This window comes from Thamnophis elegans, chromosome 1 (assembly GCF_009769535.1).
Source record: "Thamnophis elegans isolate rThaEle1 chromosome 1, rThaEle1.pri, whole genome shotgun sequence".
NCBI classification, from domain to species: domain Eukaryota; kingdom Metazoa; phylum Chordata; class Lepidosauria; order Squamata; family Colubridae; genus Thamnophis; species Thamnophis elegans.
The window spans coordinates 83,456,910-83,480,496 of NC_045541.1; the positions used below are offsets into that span (position 1 = coordinate 83,456,910).

Here is a 23,587-nt window from a genome sequence, read left to right on the forward strand (position 1 = left end):
TTTTTTCCTATTGTACTACTCTTTCATCCCAGGCTCCAAAAATAAAAATACTTTCTTCCATTAAAAAACTGAGGCTGAATTACATTTTGTATTGTGACAAGGGGGAATTTACTAGATACGTATGAATAATAACACACATATCATTTAATTAATTGAATGACAATGAACTTCATTTTAGTTTTTGTTCTAGCCCTTTTCAGTTCTTTGTCTTGGCAGTCACCCATCATAGTTCTCTTCATGCTATTCAAAGGCCCAGTAAACCCCGCAGCCTAAAAAAGGTTGTATATTCCTTTTCAAAAAGTGCACAAGTTAGCAAGAAAAAAACAAAAGGCAGTCTTCATAATATTGATTTGGGCTAAAGCAAAGATTGAAGAAAAGAAAATGCAACTATTTATGTATTTTCCTCAGATACGAACATAAGAAAACAAAAGATGTTATAACATCTTTTGAAAATGCTATGAACATCATAATATTTCATCCTTGTTTCAATATTGTTCATGTACAGTATTATATTTGTGACAGCGGTGGTTTCCTACTGGTTCAGACTGGTTTAGCCGAACTGACAATGATTTGGTTAGAACCTGTTCAGAGGCCTGGCAGCGACCCAGGCCTGCCATGCCTCTGAACCGGTTCTATAGTGCCATCATCTTTTTTGCTTTTGCGCATGCGCAGAACAATTTTAATTGCACTGTGCATGTGCGTGTGCAGTGCACACATGAGCAAACCAGCCGTAACCCACCCCTAGTTTGCAATATTTAAAAAGGTTTTATACCCTTAACAAACATATGCTTTGTAATTGTGGAAAAATAAATTTCGCATTAAAAAAACACACACCCATACCCTTAAAATGTACAATCAGTTAAATTGTTGAGTCCTGAAAAAAAGCATGACATTGAAGATAGATAGTTAATCCTGTCTTGACTTGAGTGAAACCATGAAATTTATTGTCATGGTTTCACTAGCTGCTTTCTCCTGATAGTTTGGTCTTTTATAAGAGAAATAATGAACAATGACCTAATAACTGCTTTAGTTGCCTGTTTTAATGTATTCCTTGATTGAATATCAGTGACAATAATGGAAACATTCTGGACATCATGTTTGTCAGACCTTTTATTTGGCTGTGTTAAGCCAGATAAGCCTAGTGAGATTTCAGTGCAGCAATATGTTATATCCCATGACTTCATTTAGCCATAACCCTTGACGGAAAATTGTCATGTTGCTAATTTAAGTCTCATCTTTTCTTTTGCAACCTGTGCTGTTGTTTGAAGATTTAAAATGCAAAATGGCAGGGCTGTCAAAGTCGTGGTTGGCAGGCCAGATGCATCATGTTGGCCACGCCCATGCCTGGTTTAGCAAAGGGGCGGAGGAAAGTCACATAACAACATGTGATGATGCCACCGTGACGCGTGTTTGACACTCCTGCAATATGGAATGAGCACTTTAATTTGGCAAAGCAACAACAGAGGTTGAGACATACATTCCATATTACAATTAAATGTATAAACTGCAGGATTTTCCTGCAGCAAAAAAATGAATAAATTCAAATTAAAAAAGAACTAGGTTCCAAATTATATTCTTAAAATACAATGTTATTCAGCATAGGTTCAAAAGACAAAAGTAAAAGCTTTTATTAAAATAAAAAAAACAAAGAAGGTGCTGGGCTAGAAACCAGGAGAGTTCTATTTCCGTTTTAGGCATGAGAAAGCAGCTGGATGACTTTGGGCCCGTCAATCTCTTTTAGCCCAAATTACATCACAAAGTTATTGTTAGTGGGAGAAATAGGACGAAAAAGGCATATTAGGTATGTTCGCAGCGTTGAGTTGTATATAAGGGGGGAATAGTGGTATAAACATATTTTTAAACTTTTAAATCAACATTATTGCAATAAATAAGAATAATCTATTTGAGTTCCGAAAACATTTAAGACCAAAACATAGAGCTAGTGCTCGATTTACAGCCACTATTGAGGCTGAAGTTTTGGTCACTGAATGATGCAGTCATTAAGAAGTCTTCATATGACCAAACTTAATTTTATGACCATTGCTATCACAGTCATTAAGCAAATCACATGGTTATTAAACAAATCATGTGGTCATTAAGCAAATTTGACTTCTCCGATTGATTTTGCTTGTGAGATGTCATCTGGAGAGATAGCAAATCATGATCACAGATGCAAGATGCTGTAACCATTGTAAATGCACGCCACTTACCAAGTGCCCAAAATGGCAACCATGTGACCATGCATGTGACTTCGAGGATGAGTCATAAATCACTTTTTTCAAGACCATCACAACTTCGAATCATTGTTCAACGAACAGTTTTGAGTTTTGAGTTTTATTGAGTTTTATTGAACACTTATAGGCCGCCCTTTTCCCTGAGGGGACTCAGGGCGGCTTACAATAATGAGGGTGGGGAGTGCAAGACAAGACATTAAAAAAAATGTGAATAAAAAATAATTAACAATAAAAACACAACATTCACTCAGCATTCAGGCGGGGAGAGAGTAAAGTCCTATCCCCAGACCTGACGGGATAGCCAGATCTTGAGGGCCATGCGGAAGGCCTGGACGGTGGTGAGGGTGCGGATCTCCACGGGGAGATTGTTCCATAGTGTCGGAGCTGCAACTGAGAAGGCTCTCCTCCGCGTAGTCGCCAGTCGGCACTGACTGGCGGATGGAATTCGGAGGAGGCCTACCCTGTGCGATCTGATGGGACGCAGGGAGGTAATTGGCAGAAGGCGGTCTCTCAAATAGCCAGATCCACTACCATGGAGCGCTTTGTGGGTGGTAAGTAGGACCTTGAAGTGCACCCGGAGATCAACAGGTAGCCAGCGCAGCTCACGGAGGATCGGTGTTATGTGGGCGAACCGTGGTGCGCCCACGATCACTCGCGCGGCCGCATTCTGGACTAGCTGAAGTCGCCGGATGCTCTTCAAGGGCAGCCCCATGTAGAGCACATTGCAGTATTCCAGCCTAGAGATCACAAGGGCTCGAGTGACTGTTGTGAGGGCCTCCCGGTTCAGGTAGGGCCGCAACTGGCGCACCAGGCGAACCTGGGCAAATGCCCCCCTGGTCACAGCTGACAAGTTGTAAGTTGAGCACTATATTTATTGTGTTGATTTTAAAAAAAGTTTTAGAAAGTAAACTGGAGAGTGTGGAAGTCCACAGTTTAGATTTAGAGTTTGGTGGGAAAGTTGCAATCTTTGTTCCTATGGCAGGCCTAATCTGGATTACATTCTCAGGACTATACTTTCTTTTTTCAAAGCCAATTATGCAATTACGCAGCACCACCTGACTAAGCTTTTTTGGACCTTGGAAGGACCAGGCCTGATTAGGATATAAATATTAAGAGAATTAAGAGATTATTCAGAGGATTCCAGGTCTGTAAAATAAACTGGGAAGTTAAAAAAAACATGCTGGAGAAACACAATAGCAAACCCCTGTATTGCTGCAAAGAAAGCTACATGGGTTGTAAGCCATCAGGAATAACATTTGATTTGAAGATTTTACCATTTTTAATGATATAAATGATGTTTCATCTACCTTAAGCTATTTATTGAACTGGTAAGGCAGAAACATTGAAACATTTCCAGAGTTAGTTCATCCTAGTATCATAGTTTAAAAAAGATTAACAATCAATTAAATTGTGATATATTTCTTTCAGGCATAATTCACATATGTCCAAACATCAGATAAACCAAAGACCTTCAAGTATGGTCAGTGAAACATCTACTGCTGTAACTACATCCACTACAGAAACAAAACTTGGATCCAAGGTAAATTTGAGTTTTTCAGGAAATTTGCAAAATGTAGCTTAATAAGAGAATGAGCTGTATTTGGGGGCATTGTGCTAACTATACTATATTAAATCCGTGTGTAGGGAATTGATCCCAAGTGTGCAGTGCTCTTGTGCAAATATTTGTTTAAAATATACTTTGGTGCTTGGATTTACAATTGATTCTTCTGGTGCAAAAAAATCCAAATTATTATTCTTATAGGCATCTCTTATGTGGAGGGAAGCTGGATGTAAACCCTTCTAGGAAAACTCTGTTTTAAACCCCAGAGAGCAAATATTTTAATGAAAATTGTTAATACAAAAATAAGAATAACTGTCCTATTATGCAAGACAAATATATATAAATATAAATAAATTGAGTATTTTTATATTTTATTCTTGCAAGCCCAATTATAAATCCCCAAATAACTTGAAAATGTTCCCAAGAAAATTGTACTATAGCATCGAATGGCCAGTTATGGCACTTTATTATTTATCTAGTTCTTTTTTTCATTTATGAATGTAAATTTATATCAAGGCTTTTGTCAAACGCGGGAAATCAGTAGAAAAGACAGTTTAAATGAATACAGCAGTTGCATGCTAGGACTCCTTGCAAAGATCTGAATTACTAAAAGATCAAAGCAAATTGGCAATAAATAAGAGTCAACAAAATTCAAGGTGGTTTGCTTAGGTCTTTTCTGGGTGTGAAGGAATTCGGGACTGATTACATGTTTGATGATCCCTCCGTAAAAGCTCAGTCTGGTCATCCTCTACAGCTTTTGTGTCAAAGTGTCTTTGTTCTGATCTTACCGAAACATTATTCTTCACATGAATATTAAAATAGAAAACTAGCAATGAACTGAGTATAAATATATAAATATCTGCCTATTCATTTAACAACTGTGTTACCAACAACTGCAGTGATTCACTTAACACTATGTCAGAAAAGGTCGTAAAACATGGCAAAATTCTCTTAGCTGTCTTGCTTAGAAATGGACAATTTGGGCTGAATTGTGATTGTAAATCAAAGACTACCTGTACTTCACTTTTCTTTTTACTACCTCACAGTTTGTAGAAATCAAGCAATAACATTTGAAGGACTGAAAAGTTGTGAATTTATCATTCAGTAGTTCATTATTATGATGTTGTCAAATGTTTGCTTCTGCTATTTTGTTAATACTTAGTCAATTACTAATGTAAATTACACTATCAAAAGTAGAATATCAGTTCTTGTATTATTACACTGTTTCTTTTGAGTTAATCCTAAATATAGTTTGTTCTAGTTACTTACCTTGTATATGCTCTTTTTTTTAGTTAGTAAAATCTAGCAATAAAGTTCATAGCTTTGGGAAAAGGGATCAAGCTATAAGGAGAAACCCTAATATTCCTGTTGTGGTCAGAGGCTGGCTTCACAAACAAGTGAGTATTATAATTTTTTTAAAGTTGCGTTAATTTATAAAGAAGGGGGGATAAAAGAAGAAATGAACTAAACAAGAAAAGATAAAATGAGAAAAACATACTATAATTATGAGGAAAGTCATTCAACCCATTTTTAAACACGTCATTAATCTTTAATAACACTGGATTTCTGATAATTTTTTCTGTTACACCAGTAGAGTCAGTTCACATACATCATCAATCCAAAACTGTAAATCTGGAGTCATGTACCCTTTTTTTATTACACCCCATGTTAGTAAACCCCAAATTCTTCATAGTAATAACCTCTACTTTTGGGATGTAGCATATAATTAAGAAGTATATTCCTGCTGTTAAACCATGCTGATATTCATAATGATATATTAACAGATTTATGGATATAAAATTACAGTGGAACAAAACTGGGACAAAGCATATTGTACGAGAGTCTTCTCCATGTCTACTACATGTGCATTAATCATTTCTAACAAGACACGGGCTCTTCTTCCAGTGTGCTAATTTCTTTATGCTAATTTCTAACTTTCCCTACCTTCTAGAAACAAAAGTAGGCTTGATTATGATATGCTATGATATCTGGCTCTTTTAAAGTACATTAAAGAGACACATAGTCATTCAAAATTTTATTTAGTATATTTCTGTGTTATTTTATTCTAAGTTTTTACTAGATATTGTCATTTGTGTTTCAGGATAGCTCTGGAATGAGATTATGGAAAAGAAGGTGGTTTGTGCTGGCAGATTACTGTTTATTTTATTACAAAGGTTAGTAAATATAAGTCTTTGTTTAAAAATATTTCTGCAATTGTGCACTAACTGCATATTGCTTCTGTTGCTTAAATTAAAATAAAAAACCAACTCTAGAGAATATAGAAATCAGCTTTTTGTTTCCCACTTACCATATATGAAGAGGAAGCTTTCCTCTCAAATAGGCAACTGGACTTTCTGGTTTTTCTTTGAAGGTTTTTATTTAATACTTGTTTTATTCTGGCCTTTTAATAGCTATAGATAAATGCTTGCTTATGTGGATACACTGATGCAGGTCTTGGCATATTTGGATCTTTTCCCATATAAAATTGAGAGTATCTTGGCCCACTCGCCATCTTCAGGCTGGTGCCTTTGGCTTCGTGCTTGTGCGAGCAAAGCGTGATCAGACCTGCTGTCTTTCTATAAATATTGGCGGGTGTGTGTGGAGTGCTAGCTTTGTTGCTGTAAGCGGGTTGGTTGGCTCTGTTGTTACATCTTGATTAGTTGATGGAGTTGATGTATGCAGATTAGCCGGCTGTTTCGTAACATCCTGTGTGGTTGAGGTACTAGTTGTATGCCCATTATTATTTTGTGTTGTAACAACCTGGGTAATGGGCTGTGTGATGACATCCTGAGCTCTAGTGTAGTGATATCCTGAGTCCTGTGCTGCAACATCCTGGGAGTTGGCTGCATTGTAACATTTTGAGCCTTTGCATTGTAAGCTCTGAGTTCTGTGATGTAATGTCCTGAGCAGATGGCTGTGATGTAACATCCCGGGCTTTGGTTTGGCTCCGAGTTTGTGGTCTGGCCATGTGTATATTAGTTTGCTTTATATGGGGGTCGGAGGGGGGGGTGCAGCAGTTGGTGATGCTGCCGTGGTTTGGCTTCTTGATGGTGGTTGCATTTCATCTATGGGATGGATTTGGGTTTGAGTCTGGTGAGGGTGATTGTTGGTGGCGTCCTGTGTTGTTCTGGGTCCGGTGTCGGTTTTCGTGGCTGGAACTCATTTGTTGACTAGGGCTAGTTTCCAGATGTCTGGTAGGTATTGTCATGTTTATTCATGTTGTGGGGGTGTTTCTCTATTTCAATGGCTTCCATAAGTGTTTAGTTTTGGAGATTAATTTGGTTTCTCCAAAATCAATTTCATGTCCTGTTGCTTTAAGGTGCTGGAAAAGGGAGGAAGTTTTTTCTTCTTTTCTGACTGTGTTCTTGTGTTCTGCAATGCGTGCATTTATTCTCCTATTAGTTTGTCCAATGTATGTGGCTGGGCAGATTTTGCATGGTATTTCATAGACTCCTTGGTTTTCTAGCTGGATCTTGTCTTTGGGGTTTCTTAAGATGTTGGCTGTTTTTTGGTCAGTGCCAAAAGCTGTCTTCATATTGTGTTTGTGGAGAATTTTGCTTATTTTATCTGTGGTGCCTTTGATGTAAGGGAGGAGGGCGATGCCGTTGTTCTGTTCTGTGTCTCAGTTCTTGGGGTGTGTTTCCTTTTGGATTAGGTTGGTAATTGTGTTTCTTTGGAATCCGTTGGAAATTAATATGTTTGTGAGAGTGTGTAATTCAGTTTTCAGGTGGTCTTTGTCGGCTAGACGTTTGGTTCTGGAGATTGTTTCTGGAAACGTCGCCAAGATACTCTCAATCTTACACGGGAAAAGACCCAAATACGCCAAGACCTGCATACCTGTACCTGTGAAAATCTACAAAAACTTATACACTGATGTGTAGATATGATGTGTACATATACACTGGTGTGTCATATATCCACATTTATTGGTGAAAGGAATCTTCAAGATTGGCTTCTAGTTGGCAAGCCTGGGTTAACAAAGTGTGCACAAGATTTTAGCACAAGCAACATACAAGACATGCTTATATATTTTTTTCATCCACTCCTTATTTGGGCTTAGCCATTTGGAATTTAGCTTATCTTTTGTTTTGGGTGAATATGATTTTGAGGAAGGTTATCCTCAATGGCTTTTGTATTTTATGCATTTTTTATATTACAATGACAGCTCAAGTATTGTATGTATTCTTCATGTAGAGAAAGTAAAAAATAATACTGTTTATATATTCAGGAGTCGCATACATCTTCACTAGTACACTTTTTCTTTTGAATACTTTTAGCCTTGTGAACAACATTGCATGATTCCATTAAAGAATGAATAATTAGAGCAAACTGAAATGTACAAAGGCCTTGATCTTCTTTTTTAAATGTGAAGTGGACACTTAATGCCGCCGTTTGTGTTCTTCATACATGCTTCATTTCTCATGTCAGCTGTGCAGTTTTGTCTGAAAAATGACATGATCAAGGACCTTGAATTGGTATGAAACTTAATAGGTGAGGGCAGACAATTCCAAGCTGAGAAATTACTATTCCATTCTCTGCTTTAAGCTTTGCTGGATGAACTGAAGACTGTTGGAAACAGAACATTGGACTATATTTTTTTATATTGTTGGGAAGTGATTTACATCAAATTATATACTACAATGTATTTTCAGTATATTTAGCAATATGGGCAAAAATTGGGTTCACCGACAAAACCGCGCTTGACTAAACTGCGTCGCTGATGTCATCAACAGGGCGACAACAGCGTGGAGACAGAAGCACGCTGTAAACCCTAAACCTAAAATTAACCCCTAAACCTAAACCTAACCACCCTAAACCTAATCCTAAACCTAACCCTTAACCTAACCCTAAACCTAATCCTAAAGCTAACCCTTAACCTAACCCTAAACCTAATCCTAACCCTTAACCTAACCCTAAACCTAAAGCTAACCCTAAAGCTAACCCTAAACCTAACCCTTACCTTAAGTTGAATCGGCTTGCTTTCAAAGCGCTATTTAAAGCGCCCTTCTTTCTCCGCGCTGGCTGTTGTCGCCCTGTTGATGATGTCAGCGACGCGGTTTAGTCGGGCACGGTTTAGTCGAGCGCGGTTTTGACGGGTCACGAGAAATTGGAACCTTCTTAATATAGGGTTAGATATCATTTTATTCTAGATCTCAATTCACTATTCTTTTTATTGGAAATGCAAAAGATTGAATCTAGGGCCTTCTGCAGGCACACATGAGCTTCCCCACTATACTGTAACCACTCTTTAGTTTTTAAAGTATTCGCTGGAAGTGCCAACTGGAAGGTAGCATTTGAATCTAGAGAACGTTTAGTAGCTCCTGTGGTATTGATCATGTGGTGGAACTATTTTGTGTGTGTATGTATTTTTGCTCAATCACTTCAATCCCAAATGAACAAGGTAAGTCCTTCACTTACTATATTTAGGTTTTTGGACCACACCAGTTAGTTTTGCTGTAAGTATATTATGTTTTAATTTTTTTTAAAACTGAAACTTGATTATTTCTTTCATTCAAAAGACAGCAGAGAAGAAGCTGTTCTTGGAAGTATACCATTACCTAGTTATGTAATTTCACCTGTGGGACCTGAAGATCATATAAATCGCAAATATTCTTTTAAGGTAAATGTACTATTTGCAAACTATATGGTTTTTTAAAGCAACCAGATGTGTTGCATTTTGATGTACATATATATTAGTTTTAAAGATTATAGATCTCCCTTTATATTTAATAGAAAAATAGAATTGAAGCATCTCTGTACCATTTTCCCCCAATATAGTCTTGCTACATTGAAAAGTTGTCATAAAAGAAGCTAGTTGACTTTCTGATGCAATGGGATAACTTGCAACTGAAACAATATCTGAAATATCTTTGGGTAGATTTTGCAAAACAATAGGTTTTGGACTTTTATTTTCCTTGACTGAGCTCTGAATTGAGCCAATCTGGAATGATTCCAATTGGCAAATTACATGATAAATTCTAATTCTGTAGTTAGAATAATGTATTTATAAACATTGTATAGCATGTTTTTAAACAGCAAGCTCATTAAATAAAGAGGATGACTTCTGAAGTTCTGCAATAGTTGTCTTAAAACTCCAAAGTTTTACCCTTGTTGCATATGCAATATTTTATTTTTTGCTTCTCATTAGGAATGGGATTAGTTTTAACTAATGGGATTAGTTTTAACATAACTAGCACTAGTTTGTATTTGGAAAATCATTTCAACCCATAGTTAAATTTAGGCTTTGTTGCTATTATTTAGTATACAATACTTAGTACTCTGGCTTAACATTAAAACCCAGAAACATATAGTGCTGAACAAATTAATAATTCACATAAGAGATGGTATATTGTGGTTGAAAGTATGCTTAACTAAAAAGAAAATCTAAGTCAAATTAAAAATACAGGTTATCCATATTTGTATTCGGCTTTCCAAAAATAATTAGATGTTACATTATATATAAAAAGCTAAAGATTTTGGCTAGGTGCTTTACAATGGAAAAATGATTTAAGATAGCTTCATGGCTATCTTCCTTCATTTTGTTTCAGGAACTGTAATTAGCACTGAATGTGCTAATTTTATATTACATAAACTATCATAAACCTAAACCACAGTTCTTCCAATTGCAAAGTAGTTTGTTGATTTCATTATGTGTCTGCAAAATGCTAACCCACAAACTGCACCCAACTAGAAAGTAAGGCAGCAGTGCTTCCAGAAGAGATAATAGATTTATTTATCTATAATATAGTCCCAAAAGTTTAATTACTATGGGGCTTAATTAAGTGGTATTACATTTTATCAGTGTACATATTTTATAGATGGAAGAGAGTGCAATTGAATTACCTGTAATGAATACATAATTCTAACTTCCTCATAAAATATGTATGCTAAATTATACTCTAGAAAATTGTAGATTATTGATTAGTAAAATAAATTACGTGCTACATTTTTCACAGATACAAATGTTCAAATCACTTCTGATCCTGAAGATAAAAATAGAGATAGATGAATTAGCTTCCCTGACAGTTTGCCCAGTGATATATACTGTGAATCTTGAAACTAACAGTTTACAACAGTAAAATATAAAAACTAATACATAATAAAAGAAAGCCATGCTGCAGGCCCCATCTACAAAGGAATGTATCTGATGGGAGACTAGAAGGCAGCATTTTCTGCCACAGTACTTGTCCTCTGGAAGATCATTGCTCCTGAGGTTGGATTAACCCTAATCTTGCTGGTCTTCCAGAAAAGCCTGAAAACGTGGCTTTGCCATCTGGTTTGGGGATCCAATGACATGGGAATGGGACCTGCTAAGTAGCTGTATTGCTAGGGAAATGGAATGCTGGTGTAGGGTGTTTTTTTGTAATGCTTTTTAATTTTTTAAAAATTGCTATTGGGTGATAGGTCACAATTGAGCCCAACATTATGTTGCTAAGTGAGACATTTGTTAAGTGAGTTTTGCCCCATTTTAAGACCTTCCCTGCCACAGTTGTTAAGTGAATCACTGTAGTTATTAACTTAGTAACCAGTTTGTTAAGTGAATCAGGCTTCCCCATTAACTTCGCTGATCAGAGGTTTGCAAAAGCTGATCATGTGATCCCAGGACACTGCAACTGTCGTAAATATGAACTAGTTGCCAAGCGTCTGCATTTTGATCATGTGACCTCAGGGATGCAATGGCTGTAAGTGTGTAAACAGTCATAAGTCCCTTTTTCTAGTGCTGTTGTAATTTGAATGGTCGCTAAATGAACTGTGATAAGGCAAGGACTAACAGTGTTTTGCTGTATAGTTTCGGAGTATTTAACTTTGTACATCACTCAGAGTTATTTGTGTGAGTAGCATGGCTAAATTTAGAAAATAAATAAAATAAAAACTAGATTGAATAAAAATAGAGCAGTCAATGAAAATAAAAACAGTTTAAAAAACACAATATAATATAGTTCAAGTTCAGACCTCACCTTCATTGGTCTCTGTGAACACTATATAGCTGCAATCCCCTACAAAATAATTCTTTTTTTAAAAGAATTATTAGAATTATTTATTTATCAGTGCACAACATATGTACAATGAGATTGATTGAGCTCCCTCAGTGCACCCCTCCCCCCCAACACAACGGAACTCACAGTGAAGGCAGAAAATCCCTAACTCAATAAATCATATTAACAAACATCCAGTCCTATTGCACCAATGTGAACATGTTACATGTTGTGCAGGACCTGCAAGTCCATCTTACTACATAGTTATGATGTTATTTTGCATTCAGGAATCTGACAGCCCACAGATAGAAACTGTTCTTCAGCCTGTTTGGGCGGCTGGCTTTGCTTTTATATCTCCTTCCCAATGGTAGGAGGGGTAAAGAAGTACCATCCAGGGTGTGAGTCGTCCCATTCACTTTTCACTACTTTATGAAAGTATGTCCCTGTTGAAACAAGTCTCATTTCTAATAGGACATAGGCAGTGGTGGGTTCCTACCGGTTTGGACCGCTTCAGCCGAATCATTAATAGCTTGGTGGTGTGGGTCACTGGAACTGTCAGCGACCCAGGCCTACCAGGCCCCCGAACCTGTTCTCCCGGCAGCACCATAGGCGGCACCACCACCTTTTTTTGGCTTCTGTGCATGCGCAGAGCAATTTTCATTGTACTGTGTATATGCGCACAGCGCACTGCAGGGCGCGCCACAGGGCACATCCCTGGGTGCATCCCAGTAGCAGCTGCCGTAACCCACCACTGGACATGGGAGGCCTTAACCTTTAGACTCCCTCTGATGTAAATTCCCACATGGGTACAGATAATATCAGATAATATCTCTAGCTGGGATGAACTCTTTGTGTAAGATAACTCTACCAGGAAAAGGCATTCCTGCAGATACCTAGCAGCCAAGCTGTTGAGGGCGTTAAAAGTCAAAATCAATATTTTGAATTGTATATGGAAACTGTAGACAGCCCATGCAGCATCTGCAGTATATTGATAATCTAGCTGTAGCTTTCACTCTCCATAGTTCCAGAGGCTGCAGTCTACGGTGGTGCAGTGATTAGAGTGCAGTACTGCAGTCTACTTCTGCTGACTGCCTACTGCCTATAATTTGGCAGTTCAAATCTCAACAGGCTCAAGGTTGACTCAGCCTTCTATCCTTCTGAGGTAAAATGAGGACCCAGACTGTTGGGGACAATATGCTGACACTACAAAACTGCTTAGAGAGGGCTGTAAAGCACTGTAAAGCGGTATATAAGTCTAGGTGTTATTGCTTTTCTGCATCAACTACAGTTTTGAAATAGTCTCTCAAGGTGACTGGTGGAAATTACATTGTCATAGTCTATCTTAGGGGTCATATCAGCATGAATTTCCATTTGCTAATGTTTATAAGAGCAGCAGACTAATGCATTATAATTTGCTATTCATAGGAAAAAATGGTGGAATAAACAAATTAGTTTTCTCATTTGTTTGGTGGAAAATGTAGTGTCTGAATGAATCCATAAAAGCAGTCTTTCAGATTGATTGTAATTATGCAGTGCTTTTCTCTTTTCTATGTCCCAAGTCCTGAGCCCAGTGTAGTTTATTTTCCATTGTTGCATCCAAATCAGTTTATATATTAATCTAAGTTATTCTATCTTTAAAGTCAAATACTTCTGTCTAATACTTTGCATTGCTCATTTACTTAGAAGTAAAACACAACAGGATTTATTTCCACTGTCTTTCTCAATGAACTAAAACACGCAACAGCTCTTATTCCCAATAGCTTTCCATTTAAGAATTAGATTTTTTTAAATGGCAGATTTAATGTAAGCTAGCATGTCTGAAACACTTTGGTAGTTTGAAAAATACCCCACTATTTAACCTTCCCTCCCTCCCTGAAATAAACTTTTTTGTCTGTAAGAATCTATAAAATCCAATATTTATTCTGTATTCTGTAGCCAGAAAGCCTATAGCCTACATTATATAGCTAATTTGTATAATACCCTGTTACCCTGAAAATAAGACCTCCCCGGATAATAAGCCCAATTGGGCTTTTGAGCACATACACTAAAATAAGCCCTCCCCCCAAAATAATACCTCCCTGAAAATATTGCAACACAGCACCAGCCATGAGGTGACCACCCTCACTGCCTCCTGCACCTCAAAAATAATAAGACCTCCCTGAAAATAAGGCTGTGCTTATTTTTTTTGGGGGGGGGTCAAAAGAAAATAAGACCCCATCTTATTTTCAGGGAAACACGGTATTGGTTGGTGTCCTGTATTATGTATGAACACAATTAAAATAATGTGTTGCACATTTCTTATCTTAGGAGACTCTGCACTGATTTTTCTTGGATGGATGGAAATCTTAAAAGCACATTGCTAGTAATTACATGGTCTTTCTGTGCTTTCTATTTAACTGTCTTCTCAACTGATTCCTTATTGTTTCCAACCAGAACTATCAACTTGATTATATTTAGCAATCTTTTCAGTTCCAAGTGTTTGCATGAGTAAAATTGTGGAGGGTAGTATTTTAAATGAGCTTCAGAAGAATTAAGATTCCATATAGTCATTTTCAAGGGACGCGATGGCTCGGAAAGCTTGTCTATTGGAAAGGTCAGCAGTTCGGCGGTTCAAATGCTTAGTGTTGCGTAACAGTGAGCTCCCATTACTTTTCCCAGCTTCTGCCAACCTAGCAGTTCGAAAGCATGTAAAAATGCAAGTAGAAAAATAGTGGGAAGATTACAGCATTCCATGGGCCTTCAGCATTTAGTCATGCCGGCCACATGACCACAGAGATGTCTTCGGACTGCGTTGGCTCTTTGGCTTTGAAATGGTGATGAGCACCACCCCCTAGAGTCGGTAACAACTAGCACGTACGTGGGAGGGAACCTTTACCTTAACCTATAGTCATTTTATAAAAAGAGTGAATTGCTGTTTCTAAGGGTTTGAACTTACATCAAATTATTAATGATTTAGGCTTCCATCTTTTTAACTTTTTCAACTTTGTTCTTGTTCTGTTCTTTTTGATGTGTGCTTTGGGTTTGTTCTCCATTTCTTCTTCTGTGCAATATGGGAAAGAGACTGCCTTTCCTTCTCCCTCTTTCCAGAATAAGGGCACCTGAATGCATGAATAGGTACCAAATATCACTTTTTCATCCCTGTTGTGAATGTGAATGTGGTGTATTTAAAAATGGTTGTGAATTAAAACTATGTATCCCAATTTATGGCTCACAAAATTCTTGTGTGTTTTGCTGTTACTGATTGTCTCTGCACTTACAATCATAGCTTTTTATGTTGCTTATTTGGTGTGCTGCTAAGAGATAACTGGCTTATATTTAGACATTGCTGCTTTATGCTGTCAGTTACACATGGTGGAGATAGTCTTTCTAGTGGCAGGGTTTGCTGATAACATGACATGTGTTGCTTACTCTAATTGTGTAACCTTGCTTTCTTTTACCACCAAATGTGGATATTGGCAAAGTTCTGGTTTCGGCTTTTTTAACTAGACTATCAATAAAAAGGCTGTTCTATAGTCCCTCATCTGGAGGAAGTAGTGTGCTGCATTAGGAACCAGTCAATCTTTATTATGATAATATAACACATCTTAAAATTCAGCTAGCCCATAACCAAAACCAAGCATAAATTATTTATTGTTCCTAATGTAAGCTACAAATGGCTTATCAGATCAGTTATGGTTTTTTTGGTCATTCTCACCATTACTTGGACAACTATGCTAATTCTAGAATATCCTGACCAGTACTGACCACGTTATTGTTGCTGATTGCATAAAAAATGAAGAGACTCACAGTTACAATGTCAATACTAAGGAAACCAGTTTATTTATTTATTTATTTATTTATTTATTTATTTATTTATTTATTTATTTATTTATTTATTTATTTATTTATTTAAAACATTTATATCCCAATCCCAAAGGACTCCGGGCTGCTTACAAACAAAATATAAAAAACATAAAAAACAATACAATTTAAAACAACAATCATCCATCAAATTCATTCTAGTCGGGGCCAGACCTCAATGGTGAGGTCAACAGCCCCAGGCCTGCCGGAACAGCCAAGTTTTTACAGCTTTCCTGAAGGCCACCAGAGTGGGGGGAGCTGGTTCCAAAGAGTCGGATCAACCACCGAGAAGGCTCTCCTCCGAGGGCCCGCCAGCCGACATTGTATGGCCGACGGCACCCGAAGGAGGCCCAATCTATGGGATCTTACTGGTCGCTGGGAGGTATGCATCAGCAGGCGGTCTCGAAGGTATCCTGGCCCTAAGCCATGTAAGGCTTTAAAGGTGATAACCAACACCTTGAATTGAGTCCGGAGACCAATAGGCAGCCATTGCAGCTCATGGAGGATAGGTGTAACGTGAGTGTACATCCCACTATCACCCACGCAGCCGCATTCTGAACTAACTGTAGTCTCCGAACACTTTTCAAGGGTAACCCCATGTAGGGCGCGTTACAATAATCCAGCCTTGAGGTGACAAGGGCATGAGTGACCATTAGAAGCACATCCCGATCCAAATAGGGCCGCAATTGGTGCACTAGGTGAACCTGGGCAAAAGCCCCCTGGTCACAGCTGACAAATGATGTTCCAATTTCAGCTACGAATCCAGAAGAGCTCCCAAATTGCGAGCCCTCTCTGAGGGATGTAAATTTTCTCCCCCCGGGGTTAAGGATGGACTGTCCAAACAGTCCTTCGGGGGCAACATCCAAAGCCACTCAGTCTTATCGGAATTGAGCACAAGGTTCTTCGCCCCCATCCAGACCCTAACAGCCTCCAGACATTGGCACATCATGTCCACCGCTTCACTAAGCTGGCACGGGGCAGAAAGATATAATTGAGTATCATCAGCATATTGATGATACTTTACCACGTGCTGTCGCATGATCTCACCCAGCGGCTTCATATAGATGTTAAATAGGAGGGGGGATAGGACCAAACCCTGCGGCACACCACACTCGAGGGGCCTAGGGGTCGACCTCTGTGCCCCGACCAACACCGACTGCGACCTGTCAGAGAGGTAAGAGGAGAACCACCGTAATACGGTGCCTCTCATTCCCACCTCCCCCAGGCGTTGCAGAAGGATACCATGGTTGATCGTTTTCATCTAAATGAAAAGTAACTCACATTCCGACATTTTCAATACTGATCTCTAAAAGTACCATTCACCAAATACTGTACTGCATGTAATTGGAGATTTGATTCTAGTCAGTAAATATGCTCGCTTTATTTATTTATTTATTTATTTATTTATTTATTTATTTATTTATTTATTTATTTATTTATTTATTCTAATTTTGAAACTGCCTCCCTCCCTTACAGAAGGACTCTTTATCTCTATGGTTTGGGATAGTTGTCTGTAAGAGGCTAGACATTTTTATCTCAGCCATCAATAAAGATATAAAGATAAACCACATTTGCACACCACTCAAAAGAGACAATAAAAAAGCTAAGAAGGAAACAAAAAAACCAGAATACATATCTCCAGCAGCCTACACCCTGATAAACAGGGATTAACACCAGACAAAAAATCTAGCAGAAAACAATAACCTAATCAAAGAACTACCAAAGGGGGGAAAAACACGTCAACATGAGTAGAACAAGCTATTGTATATAAACAGAGTATAAAACATACGCTCACTAGCACTGACAGTATTACATAGTTCGGTAATAAAACATCTGCAAGCAAACAACCAAGCTCAGAGAGAACCCAGGAGCTCACAACAAAATAGATTAGAATCACCAACATCTGCTTTGACAATGTGCAATAGTAAACAATATATATGTGTGAATAAATTTGCCTATAGAAGATTAAGTGGAACTCAGGGCCTAAGTATCTTGATGAGCATTTCAAGAAAATGAGGTGCTTTCAGTTCTTGTTTTCATGTATATCTGACCAACCTGAAAGTTGTGTTATATTTGCCAAAAATATAAAAGTAGTTCCTTTTGTCATAGATTTTAAACTAAATTCTGCCAATTTATAAGTGCTATTTCCTAGTTTTATTTATCTATCCACACATTTTCTTCTCATGCTAAAGTTCTGTGTTGGAAATAGTGTTTCTATATGCTTCTATAACAAAACAGATTTAGTTGTGGCATTAAGTTCTCTTCCTTGTCTTTGCTAATGTGGCATGTATGTAGTAGCATCATAATTTGAACTAATTTGTATGATGTTCCCTCTTGCACTGATTTCCCCAAAATACTCTGTACTCTGTACTCTGCCCTGTGTTTCACTGAATGTTGTGATTGTCTGCAGCATGGCATGTAAATCAACTGTAATAAGAAACAAATTGTTGTACTTAGGTTGCTATTGCCCTAAATGTGATGTTATCCAAAGGGTGTTAACTATCATTTTTAAAAAACTGCATTGCACAGTAACATAGTGTATTCAAAGCGGTCCTAACCAATCTCAGTAATTATAACCATTTTCTATTTTAATAAAAACAAAAAATAAGTCTTTAAAAATATTCATTCTAATAAAAATTGACAGTATTAAATATTTTTAATTTTCTTCTTCTCAATATATTCTTTACACAGCAATCTAATATTTATAATTTCAGCCAAAGAATAAGAAAACATAAACTCTGCTGGCCTATCAGGGTAATTTTTGCTCTACATTTCCTTGAGATAAGGGGAATGATATAAAACGTTAAGTTGCTGATACAAAGACCAGAAACAAGCTGTGGCATCATTGGACTTGTATGGAGAAAAAAAAAACCCACATGTTTATCCTATTACACAGAAACACTACTGTAGTGATTTTGATGGTACTACCTTATACAGTATTTTGTAACACAGGCCATATTGATTACTTAAAACATTTTGCAATTTAAATAGCTGCTATACTTTCAAAAGCATGGAATTTTGTACTTTGACATTGCCTAAAATGCCTCTTGTCTCTCTCTCTCTCTATTTACAGGCTGTCCATACAGGCATGAGGGCTTATATTTATAATAAGAGTTCTGTTATTGGCTCTCAGGCAGAGCATTCAGGGATGCGCACATACTACTTTAGTGCCGATGCTCAAGAAGATATGAATGACTGGATCCATGCTATGAATCAAGCTGCTCTTATGCAAATCCATTTTTCACCAAAGAGGCAAGTTCACTCTGTATGTGGTGTGTGTGTGTGTGTGTGTGTGTGTGTGTGTGTGTATTTATAACGAGTGGTGTGGTGGCCTAGAGGTGGAGCTCTCGCCTCACAATCAGGAGGCTGTGAGTTCGATCTTAGGTAGAGGCACATATTTCTCTCTCTCTCTCATTGGGCACAATGAGAATATATCTGCTGAGCAAATCTCCACATTGGCACTAGGAAGGGCATCTGGTCAGTAAACACACTGCTAGCTCCATTCAGTTGCCCAGACTCTACCCTGCAAGGGATTATGGGGTCGTTAAACATGTATGTATGTATGTATGTATGTATGTATACACACACACACACACAAATATATACATGATATATTTTCAGTCCTACTTAAAAAACATTGTCTTTTTTAAAAAAAAACCTCTTTAACTTTTAATATTAAGGTATTAGATGTCATTGACACCTACAGAAGCTCGTTTATTTATTTACAGTAATGAGCAATAATAATTTTAATTCTGAAAATCTTCCCAAGAAAACTACAATGACTAGTCCAGGAACTCACCAGGGGTCAATGTTGACTTGTAGACAAAATATAAATTAAATATAAATATTTAAAACTTCACACAAGTCTGCCTATAATTGAAAATTTCTCCCATAGTTCTTTCGCTAAGGTTGCATTAATATTTTTTTTGTAATTTCTGTATCTGAAAGGATTTCTGTAATAATGTGAGATAATTATTAAAAGGTAAAAATTGTAAAAAAATAAATAATTAGCAAAGATTGGTTTTGGAATAAATGAGAGAACAGCAGAAAATCTGAGTAAACGTTTATTCAATTAATTGAATTGTCAAGGTGAATTTCATGTCAAAGTTTTTTTCTTAGAAGCTTTCATAATCAGAAACATATTTAAATGAGACTGTTTGTACAAAGCGTTTAATAGATGTTTTAAGTAATATGTACTTGAGGGGTCCTTGGTGCTCTCTGAGCTTGCTTGTTTTCCAATTCCAATTTCCAATTTATTGGCATTTGTATGGCTAGCACTGATGGCTAGCACTGATGATGTTGCCTAGTTTGGGTAATGAAATGTCTGCAAGAAAAGAAGTAAATCAGAGAGCACCAAGGACACCTCATGTCAACCCTGAGCTACAAATATTCTCCTTTATTAGTACATATGTATTTTCAGTCATTTAAAATGCTCTCTCAAGCCATTTACAGATTGTTTAAAATAGATGTTTTCAGTTGTTGTAGTTCAGATACTACAACAATGTGAATGCCAGAGATTGCAGGACTCTAGGTTCAGTGGATTAGTAAGAATCATGTTCATTTGGTAAAAGAAAACACCAGAGGCAGAGGGAGTATTTTAGTTTTTCTTATTGTTTAAAAACCTTTTATCATAGGTAAGTTTTCATAGATAACATAGATAAATGATAACAGGCTTTACTGGGTGGAAAACAAGCTCTCTGTACATTCACATGTTACTTTTTGATTACCTAAACATTCTCCTTTTGCTAAAATAAAATATAAAAAAGGATATTCTACAGATGAATGTTTATTCATGCTAACCCTCCCAATCCTTGAAATGACTATTTTGGGATGGAGTGTGGCAGATTTTTTTTTAGCAACTATTTAAATAAGTTTCTCCTTAAGGAAGTACAGATAGTCATTTTAGTGGGTCTTTAAAATGGTTTGTTTTACTTGACATTTTATTAAAGTTCCACGCAAGCAATATGTAAGCAATATAACGGATTCTAAATTCCTGATTGCCTGTTCCTCAATATTATTCCAAAGTCCTTGTGTTGCCTTTAAAGTCAAAAAGTAAGCGGTAACAGGAGCTATTTTGAATGTAGTGATGATAGGACAACACTGAGTAACTTTACTCACTTTCCTTCCTTGTCAAATAAATAATTGCATGGACCAGTGGAAAGCAGATTTCCTGTTGAGAGATTAAAGGCACTGGGTAGAAATTGGGAGATTGTGAGTTCTAGTCCCAACTGGTCATAAAGTCAGCTGGGTGACCTTGGGCCAATCTTACTCAGCCCTAAGAAGGAGGCAAGGGCATAGCACGTCTGAAAAACCTTGCCAAGAAAACTGCAGGGTCTAATTTATTCAAAAATTACTCAAGAGAAAAAAAAAGAGAAAGAGAGGTATTTTAATGATTGAGAGGAAAGGCTACATTTTATAACATGTTAATTATTCTAGACCAGGGGTGTCAAACTGGCGGCCCGCGGACCGGATACATCATGTGCAGGCCATGCTCACTCCAGCTCCGCGAAGGGAAAAAATGTCACAAAATGTCATGTAACTGCAACGTGATGCCGTGAGTTTGACACCCATGTTCTAGACTCATCATGTCTAATGTATATGCATATAGAATACACACACACACAGACAAAATACCTCACTTCTCATTTCGCTTCTGGTCCCGAAATGTTAGGCTATATCATGCTAATGCACTGTGCTACTCTTCTACATGTTGATTATTTTAGCCATTGCATTGCAACCGGCAAAGTTACAAGGTAATTTAAGACTTCTAAAACATATATAAAACTAAATTAATTGTAAACATTTTAAAAACTCTGTTTTGATACGAGATTGTCAATTTCATGAGATTTTGAGGGGTTTTAAAGATGAGGAATTAAAAGCCCTGGGATCAGAAAGTATTAGCAGCCTCTGCAATAAAACTTCAGTTTTATTATAAAATCTGAGCAAACATCAATAATTCAAAATATTGTGCTGACTTTAGTGTCTGTGGATTTCTTTTCTCCTTAGTGGAACAGAAAAAGCAGATCAACAAGCTGTCCCTCAAGCTAATCATATTGATACCTACAAAGAAGTTACGAAGTTAGAACCTGCTGATGCAAAAAGAGGCTACAAAAAATCACCCGAAATGTCTGCATATTGCAAACATGAAGAAATGAAAAAAGTAAGAGATGATGAACACTACACTGCAAGGAAGAAGGCTGTGGATTCCAAATGGGAGAAACCTAAACAGCTATTAGAACCTGGTGGAATACTGAATCCTGCATCAAGTTTCTCTCGGCCTCAAGCAACTCAAACTCTTGAGAAGAATGGAATGCCTCCAAGTTCACTAAATGCAGGTCCAGTAGAGCAGAATGGTATCAATGTCTATAAAAGAGGCTTTATTCCCAGATCAACACAAAATAAGGAGACACAAAGGAAAAGTAATATGACTCACATCGAACATTGGGTAAAAGTCCAGAAAGGAGACACAAAAAGGTTAGTAAACTAGGACTGTTTGTTCTATATTTCACAGTTTTCACAGTTGACTCCCCCAGTTAATATTCCTGATTTCCTAATTCTCTTTTCTAGCTCAATTATATAGGATGAGGAGCAACATACAGCCTTTCTTTAAAAAAATATTTCTTGGAATTTAGGAATTAGAATGTTGAGACCAGTGTAACTCTAATTTATTTGAGTACAATATATATTCATACAACATTTAATTTGTCTGGTTTTTTTTTTCACCAAATAGTTTTAAAAAGAACAATTCAGAGCGGTAAGTGTTATATAGACTGTGGATGCAAATTCTTCAGAAAGTTAAGTGGTAGTGATTGAAAATACCTATAAAACTAGATTGGGCATCACATATAGACAAAGTGATTTTTCATATTATGAAGTCTAGAAAATTGGATGGGAGAAAGAAGGTTGGGTTGGAAAATCAGAACTATGAAAGTTTCCAATCTCCTATCTAACTGTTTATCAAAGATCTCACATATTGAGCAATTACTGAGAAAAGGAGGTTACCTTTTCAACCCATTTCTGTTTTCTATATTTTATAGCCTGTGTAGACCATGATTTTGGTTTAAAATACAGAGTTGTGTTTATTGAGGCAGTCAATAATTTTTCTCCATTCTTATTTGTATTCTTCTATAACTTCATTTTGGGCAAGAAGTCATGCTTACCACTCTTAATCACTGTATAGTGTTGATTGCAGTGAGGTTTTACAAGGCCTTCCTTGACTTCTTGAGACACAAAATCAAATATTTTTCTCTGAAAACATGACAGAAAGTTAACCATCTATTAATTGTGCAAAAGGTTAGAATATATAAATTTGTCATACTTTTTAATTTTTTGTCTTGAACTATAAACAATAATTTTATATGAAGCCAAGTAATGTGTGTGTATGTGTATATGTGTGTGTGTGTATGTGTGTATAGGTATAGATGATATATAGATATATAGATATATAGATATAAATGCCAAGTACCATTCACTTATCACAAAATCTCCAGAACCGTAAAGCTTACAAACTGGAAATTTGGCACGTATGTTCCTCTTAGCTTCTAGGTGCTTACTAAGAAAGGATTTTTCAAAATGACCATCAGATCATTAGTATTTCTTATACAGTAATTAACACGCTCTGATGCTAAGGAGTTAGGCATTCTACTCCCCCTCCCCATCTGAAAAGAACTCAGTTCCAACTTCCAGTTGCCTCACATTCCATTACTTCAGTTCAAACTGACAGATGTTCCACACCTTTACCCAGGAGCAGTCTGGGGCTCCTTACAATACTAAATGTCGGTACCTCACCAAAATGTCTACACCTTCCATCTATGGAACTGCTTCCGGACCTAAGGTAGCAGGAGTGATATTCCCTTATTGTTTCAATCACCAACCACCACTGAGCCAACGGATTGTGAACCAAATGCCCCCTGCATAGTCCAATCACATAGTTTCGTTGCAAAGCATGGGTATCAAGCCAGTGAAATTATATATTT

General features: G+C 37.1%; 1 protein-coding gene across 4 annotated transcripts in view; it reads left to right on the forward strand.

Moving 5' to 3' along the window:
* Positions 1-23,587, forward strand: part of PLEKHA7 (pleckstrin homology domain containing A7) — a 139,440-nt gene that overhangs the window by 74,699 nt on the left and 41,154 nt on the right. For all 4 annotated transcript variants that reach the window (XM_032222637.1, XM_032222647.1, XM_032222628.1 and 1 more), the window contains 6 exons: positions 3,663-3,774; positions 5,088-5,192; positions 5,897-5,969; positions 9,315-9,415; positions 18,685-18,863; positions 21,618-22,085. In XM_032222637.1, coding sequence (XP_032078528.1) covers positions 3,663-3,774; positions 5,088-5,192; positions 5,897-5,969; positions 9,315-9,415; positions 18,685-18,863; positions 21,618-22,085 — 1,038 coding nt within the window. The remainder of the gene's footprint in view (positions 1-3,662; positions 3,775-5,087; positions 5,193-5,896; positions 5,970-9,314; positions 9,416-18,684; positions 18,864-21,617; positions 22,086-23,587) is intronic.